Source organism: Chrysochloris asiatica, unplaced genomic scaffold, assembly GCF_000296735.1.
Source record: "Chrysochloris asiatica unplaced genomic scaffold, ChrAsi1.0 scaffold00110, whole genome shotgun sequence".
NCBI lineage: Eukaryota > Metazoa > Chordata > Mammalia > Afrosoricida > Chrysochloridae > Chrysochloris > Chrysochloris asiatica.
The window spans coordinates 8,288,768-8,299,614 of NW_006408628.1; the positions used below are offsets into that span (position 1 = coordinate 8,288,768).

The 10,847-nt window shown below is 55.6% G+C and overlaps 3 protein-coding genes across 3 annotated transcripts in view; 2 read left to right on the forward strand and 1 right to left on the reverse strand.

The window, feature by feature from the left end:
* The first annotated feature begins 1,229 nt into the window (after positions 1-1,229).
* On the forward strand, positions 1,230-2,222 carry GPBAR1 (G protein-coupled bile acid receptor 1). Its single transcript, XM_006867802.1, has one exon. It carries the CDS (start codon positions 1,230-1,232, stop codon positions 2,220-2,222), a length of 993 nt encoding a protein of 330 aa, XP_006867864.1.
* Positions 2,223-2,590: 368 nt separating this feature from the next.
* Positions 2,591-7,895, reverse strand: AAMP (angio-associated, migratory cell protein). The gene is made up of 11 exons (XM_006867803.1): positions 7,697-7,895; positions 7,126-7,278; positions 5,929-6,048; positions 5,290-5,429; positions 4,909-5,053; positions 4,538-4,621; positions 4,295-4,410; positions 4,075-4,178; positions 3,805-3,895; positions 3,512-3,666; positions 2,591-3,060 (listed from the first exon to the last, which is right to left on the reverse strand). The coding sequence occupies exons 1-11, from the start codon at positions 7,815-7,817 to the stop codon at positions 2,985-2,987; spliced, it is 1,305 nt and encodes a 434-aa protein (XP_006867865.1). The 5' UTR covers positions 7,818-7,895; the 3' UTR covers positions 2,591-2,984.
* A 324-nt stretch (positions 7,896-8,219) lies between these two features.
* The window catches only part of PNKD (paroxysmal nonkinesigenic dyskinesia), a 121,166-nt gene continuing 118,538 nt past the window's right edge, over positions 8,220-10,847 (forward strand). The window contains exons 1-2 of the mRNA XM_006867804.1: positions 8,220-8,330; positions 9,068-9,227. Coding sequence (XP_006867866.1) covers positions 8,264-8,330; positions 9,068-9,227 — 227 coding nt within the window. The 5' untranslated portion in view covers positions 8,220-8,263. The remainder of the gene's footprint in view (positions 8,331-9,067; positions 9,228-10,847) is intronic.

Sequence of the window (10,847 nt, forward strand, 5' to 3'; positions counted from 1 at the left end):
GAGAGGACCACTCGAGGGTAGGACTGGGAATTCCAGTGTATGACCCTCGGCCAGTTTTGGAGCCAGACCCCTGGCTAGGCCCTGAGGTCTCCTGGAGGTTTAGCAGAATTGATGGTACAGGCAGGGAAGAGACAGAAACTAGGGGGGCCACAGAGAGATGGCACCTCTCCAGTGGAGGACACTTGGGGAAACTAAGGAAAAGGAAAGGGGAAAGAAGCACAAGGGCTTAGAGGCCTGGGGCTGGGGGCCCCTGTACCTGTCCTAGAGGAGGGTGCGGAAGCCAGGTAGGATCCTTGCCTTGTTGACTTTATTCCTAGCAACACCGGCTGCTCCCCTGTTGACAGAAGCAGTAACACCCACAGCGGCCACGAGCCTCCCCCCTGGTCCTCATGATGTGGCGGCCAGAGGCCCACAGTGCTGGGGGGCTGAGAACAGTGAGAGAAGGGAGGACAGGGACAGACCAGAGCCGCAGAGAGGCGCGCCCTGCCCCCACTCCTCCCTCTGGCTCAGCATCAGCCCATTGGGGGCAGGGCAGGGGTGGGGGGAGGAGAGGACACCCTTTCCCTGAAGCTGGCATCTCCTTATCACTGCCACCCTACCCCACTCCCAGGAAGGGCCTTGTTGCTAGTGTGGAGCAGAGGAGTCAAGTTCAAATTTATGGACTGGAAGTCCTACCTGAAGGTTGCTCACTGAGCTGGATCTGGCTATGGGGGGAAGGGAAGGGCAGCAAGTGCACCCCACTTGCTGATACCCCTAGCCCTGGCACCTGGCCTTGCTCCTTAGTAATATCCCAAGCCCTAACTTCTTCACACCCAGAGGGTAAGCGTTAGACAACGATCCCCTCATTCACCTCAGAACCTGCGCTAAGGAGGCTCTCGAATGTTGGCTGCTGAAGAGGCTCATACCAGCTCCTGGCTGAGTTATTTTGGCTAAGTTAGAGGTCTGGCCAGGCAGAGGCAGGGATGGACTAAGTCCTTTGGGGCTGGGAGGGCCACCTTTCCATCTAAACAGATTTTTCAAGTGAAACAAAAATAATGTTATTTTATATGAAGTTTTAATTGGTAATCCACTGAAAAATCATATTATCAGCAAGCAGGATATATAGATATATATATAGTCCACTGCCCGTTGGGGGGCAGCAACTGTGGGACCTCCTAACTCTGGCTCACCCATCCTCCATCTAGGCATATCCAACACTGCTCCAAGCCTCTCATTTCCCGAGGCCCAAGATGACACCTAACAGCACAGAGAATGTATCCAGCCCCATTCCCGTGGGGACCCTGGGGCTCTCCCTGGCCCTGGCAGGCCTCATTGTCGCTGCCAACCTGCTCCTGGCCTTGGGCATCGCCTGGGACCGACGCCTTCGCAGCCCACCTGCCGGCTGTTTCTTCCTGAGCCTGCTGCTGGCTGGGCTGCTTACAGGGCTGACACTGCCCACGCTGCCAGGGTTATGGAGCCAGAGTGGCCGGGGGTACTGGCCCTGCCTTCTCCTCTACCTGGCCCCCAACTTCTCCTTCCTCTCCCTGCTGGCAAACCTCCTGCTGGTGCACGGGGAGCGGTACCTGGCTGTGCTGCAGCCCCTGCGACCCCACAGGAACACCCGGCTGCCTCTGCTCCTCACCTGGGCTGCGCCGCTGCTCTTTGCCAGCTTGCCAGCTTTGGGGTGGAACCACTGGGTCCCTGGGGCTAACTGCAGCTCCCAGGCCATCTTCCCAGCTCCCTACCTCTACCTTGAAGTCTACGGGATCCTGCTCCCCGCCGTGGGTGTCGCTGCCCTGCTCTCCGCCAGAGTCTTGGCCACAGCCCACCGCCAGGTGCGGGACATCTGCCGGCTGGAACGGGCTGTGTGCCGCTGTGCACCCTCAGCCCTGGCCCGGGCCCTCACCTGGAGGCAGGCAAAGGCCCAGGTAGGAGCCACACTGCTCTTTGGGCTGTGCTGGGGGCCCTACGTGGCCACCCTGTTGCTCTCAGTCCTGGCCTATGAGCAGCGCCCCCCACTGGGGCCCGGAACTCTCCTGTCCCTCATCTCGCTGGGCAGCGCCAGTGCTGCAGTAGTGCCTGTGGCCATGGGGCTGGGGGATCAGCGATACACGGCTCCCTGGAGGGCAGCTGCCCAAAAGTGGCTCCGGGAGCTACAGGGCCGAGCCTCCAGGGGCTGTGCCCACCCCAGCACTGCCTACCACCCCAGCAGCCAAAGCAGCGTCGACCTGGACATGAACTAGGGGAAGTTTGGCAAAGGGCCTCTGCTGACTGCTACTAGAAACATCCATCGATCTTGGCCACCAAACCTGCCTCTCCCAGGTCCCTTACTCCTGGATCTGAGGCCCTACCCCGTATTTGGCTCCACCCTGGCTGAATAAAGCTCACTGCCCTAGTTTATGGTTCTCTCCTTACATTCAAAAAGGGAAAAGCCGGCATCTTTGCAAAGAACCTAAAGAACAAGCCGTATGTATCAACTCCAGATAGGCCTGCAACTGCTGGGGAGAGCAGACGGCCACTTGAGAGAATGAAAGTGCCTTGAAACCCCAAATATCTTTTGGTGACCCTCACCTGACATGCCCAGATGCCACAAAATCCACAAGGACATGTCTCTGGGAAGTATATTTTATTTACATTTTTTAAAATCTGTAACTAGCATCTCTTCCTCCTTTCCACACCCAGAGACTTGGGCAGGGAAAGGATGGGAATCTCAAAGACCTACTCCCCACATACAAATGCACACCCCCAAGGCTCACACCAGCAAATGAAGGTGAAAGAGCCTCCCTCTGAAGAACCCCCCAGGTGTGGGCAGGAGCTGGGGGAGGGGGATCTCTAAAGAGAAGAAAGGGACAGGGAGGGGGCAAGTCAGTTTGAAGGGGTTGAAAGTAGTCCAAGGCCCCCTCCTCTGGTCTTCTCTCGGCACCCTACGCCTCCTCTGCTGGTGTGTGTGGGGGGACACCCATAATCCCTCTCCACAACAGCCACTAAGCCAGAGGCAGCAGCCTTTAGCGGTCAGGTCTCTGGACACAAAACACTTTCGCTTTATGGTCTCCTGACGTTGTCACCACCAGGGAGGCGTCTCTGTGGACAGAAAGGAGAGGGTTGGGGGAACCAGGGTGTCTGAGGTTCAGCCCAAGCCAGCTACCCAGAGATGTAGGATGACCTTAGCTCTTCAAGAGCTGCTTCACTTTTAGATTCCTAGTGCCCGGCGCTGCACCATACCAACACATCCACACCGAATGAGTATACCCAAAACTGGCACCCAGCGAGGTATGAGGATTGCCCAGCACAGGAGGAACACAGAGCCGAGCTGGGCAGCGAAGTCAGACTCAGTCCTGAGACTGAGGTGTATCCCATGGGGGGCGGGGGAGTGGATCAGACCCCCCGTCATTCCTGCCACCAAGGCCAGGGCCAGATTGTAGGGCCCAATTTCTCTTAGGTGTTCTGTCCACACTTGAGGACCCCCCTCTCTCACACTACTCCCACTTCCCAAAAGCACACACAGGTCCCAACCTTTGCCGAATTCCCTTACTTGCTGAGAGCAAAGTCCAGGATCTCGGCTGTGTGGCCCCTGTAGTCGGTGAGCAGGCGACCAGTGCGAGCGTCCCAGAGGCGCACGATGCCATCCAGACTACAGGTATAAACCACGGCTGTGCCCGCCTCCCACAGCAGCTGCACGATTCCCGACTGCAGAGAACCACAGGCAGGGGAGGGTCAGAGGCGAGAGAGGGAAAGAGGAGAGGGGCTGCCATGAAGAAGAACCACGGCAGAGCAAGGTCTAGGCAGATGCTGCCCATGGGGAATCCAGCTCCACGCTGTCTGTACCTGATGCTGACACTGATGCCTGAGGGTCTGCGTAGACAAGTCGTAGATGGCCAAGGTCCCGTCCAGGTAGCCAATGGCAGCCAGAGGCATTCTGGGCAGAACAGGGCACCATGAAGGGATCCTAGTCTCACCTGTTCTTTGCTCTTTTCTAGTCCCTCAGCCCCTTTCCACCAACATGAATGCCTGAAACTACAATTCTGGCCCAGGTCTCTGGTCCTCAGCCACCCCAGTGCCCACTGCCTGCAGACCCAGGCCCTGGTTCCCACTCACACACTGCAGAAACCCAAAGACTCCACCGAGTTGGATTCACTCTCTTCTCCCTCTCCTAGGCTAGGCTGGGAAGCCACAGTCTCAGGTCTGAAAACGCCCACCACCTATGGGTAAGAGAAGACCGGACTCTGGTGCTCTCTCAGAGAGCCAGCAGGGAGAGGAGGCCAAAGAGGAACGGCCCAGAGAAGACGGGCATGCAGACAGCCCAGGGCCCACTCACCTTGCCGCTGGTGGCACTGACCAGCTTGGCCTGACAGTCCACAGAGCCAGTTAGGATCAGGCTGCCATCCTGGTTGGTAGCCACACAGGTCAGAGGGCCCTGGTGACCCTCGGTCCCTAGGATGGAGCAGAGGGACAGGTCAGGCTTCACCCTATCTCCCCTGATGACTCCTGCCCAGGTTCTTGGCCACCTCCCCTACCCAACACCCCAGGCCCAGGTTAGCATCCCGCAGACCTCTGCTACCTTTTAAAACATGAATAGGGTTTCCCTGCTTCAGATCCCAGATCCTGATGGTTCCATCTTCATAGCCGACCACCGCTCTCTTCCCTAGAGAAACCCCGAGGCAGAGGAAGACAGAAGGAGACACCCTCCAGGTAAGAATGGCGTATACTCAGATACCCCAGTATGGCAGCACGAGGGCACAGAAAGGAGACCCAGTCTACAGTTCAGGGGAGGAAAGGAAGAGCTGTGGGCTTTGGGCCATGAGGCCCATGCTCCTGAGATCAGGCCTCGGGGTTTGTCAGATGTGGTCCAGGAGGGAGGTTAGGAAGGTGCAGAACCCTGGACTTAACCTCTGTATTTAAACCAAGGACTCTCAAGGGAGCAGCCCTCACCATCTGGAAGGACTCGGCCACAGGTGGATGGACAGTTGGGGCCCTGGAAGGTCTTGCAGTCTCCATTTGGGACCTTCCACATCCAACTGTTACCGTCAGCTGTGCCCGCCAACAGAACAGGTGCGCGTGGGTGCCATTCCATCCACTGGGTGCAGAGAAAGGAGGTCTGTCAGCCCATCTCACCTGGCAGACTGCCTCAGGAGCCCACCCCAAGCCCTCCCAGAGTCAGCAGGAACTCTCCAGGTAACAGGTGTGGACATTCCTGCTGCCCCTAGGGAAATTAGCTCAATGTGAGCTGGATCCAATTGGGTGGGATGGACCCCCAACTTCTCACCCCCTACCCAAGATCTGCTGAGTGAAATCCCACTCTGACAGCCTCACCTCTAAGTCTCCTGCTTCAAATGACCAGACCTCCTCCTTGGTGTCCACTTGCCACACTTTCAAGAGGCCACTCATGTCTCCTGTGGCCACTAGGGTGGAGTCATGGCTGAAACCAGCACAAGTCACAGAATCTTTATGGCCTGCAAGGGAAAGTGGGTGGGAAGAGACGAGAACACTAGGGTACCCAGCACTGGGGCACACATCCAGGTATCTGGCCCCCTGAAAGAACCAACTGGGAAACAAACAGGAGTAGAACACGGCAGAACAGGTGATCAAACCAGTTGTCACTTCAGAAGCAAACACCCTCACGTCTTCTCAGGAAAGACATAGCTGGCCCTCACTCAAGCCAAGGCAGCCCAGGCCTCTTGAGTCTACGTTCTCTACACCGCAGCCTGAGATAGCCACATCCTTCCGTCTGCCCAATGATGACTTCAGGCATGTCGCCTCCCCTCAGGATTCTCCTCCTAGGCGTCCTTGGTTTGTTGTTTCCCTCCCCCTGTTCCCCTATGGCCCAGCAGAGAGCGGGCATAACCAAGTGTCAATAAATGGCTATTGAATGTACAACCATTGCAGGTTAGCCCCTAAGGCCCCTCCAAAAGGGACACAACCTTCCCTGGGTGCCTACCCTAGGACACTCACCTGCACACTCAAAGAGCAGCTCTCCATCACTGAGCCGCCACACGAAGGCCTTGTCATCTTCACCCCCCGTCACTGCTAAGGTGTTGGTCTTGGGGTCCAGGCTCACACAAAACACAGATGCTGTCCCAAGAAACATTCCATGAGTAACAGGACAAACCAACCGCCCCAAGCCTCTGTTCTTCAGGACTTCGGCCCACCCCCATAAGTCACTCAAGTAACATTTATCTTTCTTCCTGGCAAGAAAAGATACATGCGAGTTTTTCTGCGTTCCAATGGACAGGCTGTTGGGAAAACCTTCTCCAGGGCAGATTGCCCACCCCCACCCCCGGCTACCTCCTGTCTTCCCCTTTAGGCCCCATACTGATGCCACAGACAAGAGGTGGATTTGTGTACAGGTCACCAGGTGGGTACAAAAAGAGTAAGGAGATCATCCTAGAATAATTTTTTTTTATTGAAGAGCTAGTATGTCATATGAATATTCAATGTGTTTTCAAAGATACTGTAAACTCTAATGAAGTAACCCTGGTGGATGAATAGTTAAACACTCAGCTGCGAACCCACCAACCACTCTGGGAGAGAAAAATCTGGATTTTAACCTAGAAAACCTTACATTCTATTCAGTACTACAGACCTGTTATGGACTGGAATCAACTTAATGTACACGTCCCCCCCCCATGTACAATGAGGTAACTTTTGTTAAAACCAAAGATAACATTTTAAAAGAACACTAAGTCACAGTGGGAGCCCTGCTGCAGCGCTGTGGGTTAATACACTGGGCTGCAAAGTTGGTTTGAACCACAAAGTAGGTGATTCAAGCTCACCAGCCACTCCTAGAAAACCCTAGACAGTCTATGGGTCAGAACTGACTGGATGGCACAACAACAACAAGACATAGGTTAATAAAATGAAGCTAATAGCAGGCATAGGATTTGAACTCAGGCTGCAAGAATCTAGAGCAAACTCTCTTTGGTTCCACCATACTGCCCTGACCTGGGAGCTGCTCCAAGACGGGGCCAGCATCTTCTCTCATATCTGCATCCCCTCAAATACTAGGTACATAACAAGTCTTTGACGACTAAATGCCCAACTGGGCTGGGTTCAAACAGGCCTCAACTGCCCGTGTTGTGCAGGTTGAAGTATGAGTGGGGGTAGTTCTGAGGTCCCAACATCCAACCCTACAGATTTTCTGAAGCCTACCTGAATGCAACGCAAAGGTGACCTCGCTATCATCTGGACCCTCCATGCTGCCAACCACCCCTTCCTGGGGTTCCAGAACCCAGCCCTCCTCGTTGCCCTCTTCTTCTTCCTCTTCCTCAAAGTCTACATCTTCCATCTCTTGGGCCAGATCATCTGCTTTGGGGAAAGTTGAAAAATGAGGTCTGGAAGGTGGTGAGAAGGATGGGGAGATCTGAGGGTAGGGGTGGGTCCTGTGCAAGAGGGGGTGTAGCACGCTCACCAACCGGCAGGGTGGCGGGGGCGTGTTGATGGGAGGATTTGAAGTGAGGTCAGCCAACGAGGGTTTGGCCAGAAACTGTAGGAAGAGAGGACCGAGGGAATGATGGGAAGGGGGTGTGTGAGGGGAAGGGATAGGGACGGCGTCAGGAGAACCCCTACCCAGACTAGGCCCGAGAACTAAGTGTGTGTGGGAGGGGGGGCGGAGAGGGGTGTTGATCCGAATGACCGGTGGGGTGTGGGGGAGGGGGGAAGCAGGGGTCAGAGGCCAGGGGTGAGCACCTCCAGCCACGGCCTGAAGAGCGGCAGTTCTCACCCGGGTCCGGCGGACCGGGATCCAGTTCTACCACCTCGATAATCTCTTCATCGCCATGGAAGTTTAGGGTCTCCAGTGGGGGGGTGTCAGCAGCGGCCCCGGTTTCCGATTCGGACTCCATGCAGCGCAAGCAGCCGATCCACTTCTCTGGGCCCAAACGCCTCCCAGAGTCAGCTTTGCGCGACGACACGGAACTCGAGCCCCTCCTCCCAGGAGGAAGTAGGCGTAGGCAACTCCCCGACAGGAAGAGCGGCGGCCATTCGGCCAATACCGAGAGGGACTGACTGTTTGAACCGCCAATCACGGGACAGAGTTAGGAGAAGTACGGGGCGTGGCGAGGATCACCTAAACTCCTCCCATTCAGACTCCACCCCTAACCAGAGTGAAACAAACGAGCGTGCGCGCCGCCGCGGTCTCCTGGGAAGAGTAGTTCTCCCGGGTCCGCTCCGCGGGCTTCTGGGAGATGTAGTACCTAACCTGTAGGCAGGACGGAAGGCGTGGGGGAGGCCCCTTACGCAAACTACAATTCCCGGCGGGAAGCGCGGTGAAGGGGGGTGGGATCTGAACATGGCTGCGGTGGTAGCTGCTACGGCGCTGAAGGGCCGGGGGGCGAGAAATGCCCGCGTCCTCCGGGGTAAGGAGAGGGACCCCGGGGAGGGCAGGGCTACAGGAGATTACTTTTCTTTCACATCCCGCCCGGAGATCGCAAGAAGTCAGGGCTGTCCATTCATGCGCACGCCCCTCTGCAGGATCTAAAGAGTCTGGGGGCTGAAAGATGCTCTGTAGAGGTCATCCGGTCAGTCCCCCTACTTTCGGGTTACGTGACCTCTCCGGGGTCTTGCTGAGAGAGGGAGCACCGAAGAAGTCTTTTAGAGTCCCGCGCTCCAGGTGTTAACACACTCACCGCAGTGCAGTGGAGAGAGCCGTGGGCTGTTGAAGCCTCGGGTTCTAGTCCCGGATAATTAGCGGTTTGACCTTGGGCGAGGGAGTTCCTCTCTCAGGACTTCAGCTTCCTCTTCTAGAAAATGAGGGGATGGAATAGCCTGTCCCTATGCGCCCTTCCAGTTCTAGCATTCTGTGGTTTAAAAATCTTTCCCCGGTTTGCCTTCATACGCCTCCTGCCCGTCCCACTGCAGTGCTTCCCATCCTGTCGTCTGAGGAGATGAAGACCAGCGAAGCTCTAAGCTCGCTCTCCTGCCACCAGGGTGAGGAGCCCGCAGTGATGTGGAAGTGGCTTCCAAAGGTGCCACTGCACCTTTGAATTTTCCCCATCACTCGTTACTCCAAACTGCGGTGACTCACCTTCCTCAGATCGCAATCTCTCCTCTTCAGCCCCCTCGTCTGACCTCCCTAACCTCCATCCATCCACAGGGATTCTCTCAGGAGAGAAGGCTTCCCAGAACCGGACCCGGGCGCTGCAAAGCCACAGCTCCCCGGAGTGCAAGGAGGAGCCGGAACCCTTATCTTCTGAACTGGAATACATTCCTAGAAAGAGGGGCAAGAATCCCATGAAGGCTGTGGGACTAGCCTGGTGAGTTTTATCTGCCCCTTTGCCCATCACTGGGGAGTGGAATCCAAGGGAGGGCAGGACCCAGAAACTTCTGCAAGTTTCACATGGTGAGCAGGACCCCAGGTGTCCGGACAGAGTTGCTGGGTGCAGGGATTGGAATGTCAGAAGAATTGGGCAGAGGAGGTGAGAAAGTGTGTGGAATTGAGGGAGATGGTGGGTTTTCTGTGAAATAAACTAAATTGATATGGTTCAAAGATGAGTCCCTGGCTCACCTCCCCATAGAGAGCTTGGGAGTGAGACCCAGGTTCTAGTAAGTAATTAATGGAAATCGTGTGATATTGTATTTGCTATCTAGTAGCACTTTGAGGGTATTCAAGTGTGTTGTTTAGATCTGACTCTGACCCTGATACATACTTACATGTTAAAGAGAAAGGAGGGGGAAATGAACGTTTTTCAGCACCTGAGGTGTGCCAATATTTATAGTAATTTAGTTTTTCTGAGGCAAACATCACATCCCCATTTCAGAGGAGAGAACTGAGGCTCAGTACTGGATTTTTCACCAAATCTTGTGATTCCATGCTCTTTCCCCAACGCCCAAGTGCCTCCCAAGTAACAACTATTCAGGTGAAGAGGGCAGTCCAGGTGAAAGGAACCTCTGCCAAGACGTGGAGAGGGAAAGAGGATGAACTTTGCAGAAGATCTCACACAGTGGTATGGTAGGAGTGCAGGGTTCATGTCTGGGAGTATCAGACTTTAGGGGAGAGGGCCAAAGAGGTGGACAGAAACCCAACCACGCTGGGCCTTGTGTACCATGCCTAGGCATTTAGACTTGGCCAGCAAGTGACGGGGAGCTGATACAGGGTTTTTAGTGGGGCAACACAGATATGATTTGTGCAAGGCCCTGTGGCAATCAGCGCATAAGATAGAGACCAGAGATATTGCAGTATCCATGTGACTGGCGCAGCTCTATTGGGACTCCCCCAACTCCTCTGGCTCAGGCCGGCCCCTCTCCAAACCCCCGTGCACATCTCCCCACCCCTAGGGCCATCGGCTTCCCCTGTGGTATCCTCCTCTTCATCCTCACCAAGCGGGAAGTGGACAAGAACCGTTTGAAGCAGATGAAGGCTCGGCAGAACATGCGGGCGTCCAACACGGGCGAGTATGAGAGCCAGAGGTTCAGGTCCTCCTCCTAACATGCCCCATCTCCTGAAGTTGGGCCGTGTTGCAGGCCTGAGGAACATCACAAACCTCCCTTAGACTATTGACCATGGGTTTCCTCGGGATTGATTGCCTGTGGTCCTGCCACTGAGGCCCACCAGGGGGCGCATGAAACCCAGGCTGCTGCCAGCTCCGGCCCCTCCCACTTCCGAAGCCAGCCAAAGGCAAATAAAGTTATTGAGAGTGAATGAGTGAATGGAAGGGAAGCAGGCCCGGGTTTGTGAGTCTCTGGGGATGGGAAGGGCCAAGGGTGGGGCTGGTTTCTCTTATGTGCTCCCTCTCACAGAAGCGCTCAGTGTTCCCGGCTGGATTGTGGGGAAACCACAGACTTAAGTGCAACAAGCCTAGGCTCAGGCCCCTGGGACCTAGCCTGCTGAGCTGCTTAGCCAGAAGGGTGGGGTCTCTACTCAGCCTGGTAGTAAA

Bases quoted from the DNA above. Each gene is read 5' to 3' on its own strand.
- GPBAR1 (XM_006867802.1), top strand. From the start codon at position 1,230: ATGACACCTAACAGCACAGAGAATGTATCCAGCCCCATTCCCGTGGGG.
- AAMP (XM_006867803.1), bottom strand. From the start codon at position 7,817: ATGGAGTCCGAATCGGAAACCGGGGCCGCTGCTGACACCCCCCCACTG. The intron at 6,049-7,125 runs GTAGGCTTCAGA...TTCTTGGGACAG, and splicing joins CACCTTTGCGTTGCATTCAG to CATCTGTGTTTTGTGTGAGC. The intron at 3,896-4,074 runs GTGAGTGGGAAC...TGTTCTGCCCAG, and splicing joins TCTTTGGGTTTCTGCAGTGT to AATGCCTCTGGCTGCCATTG.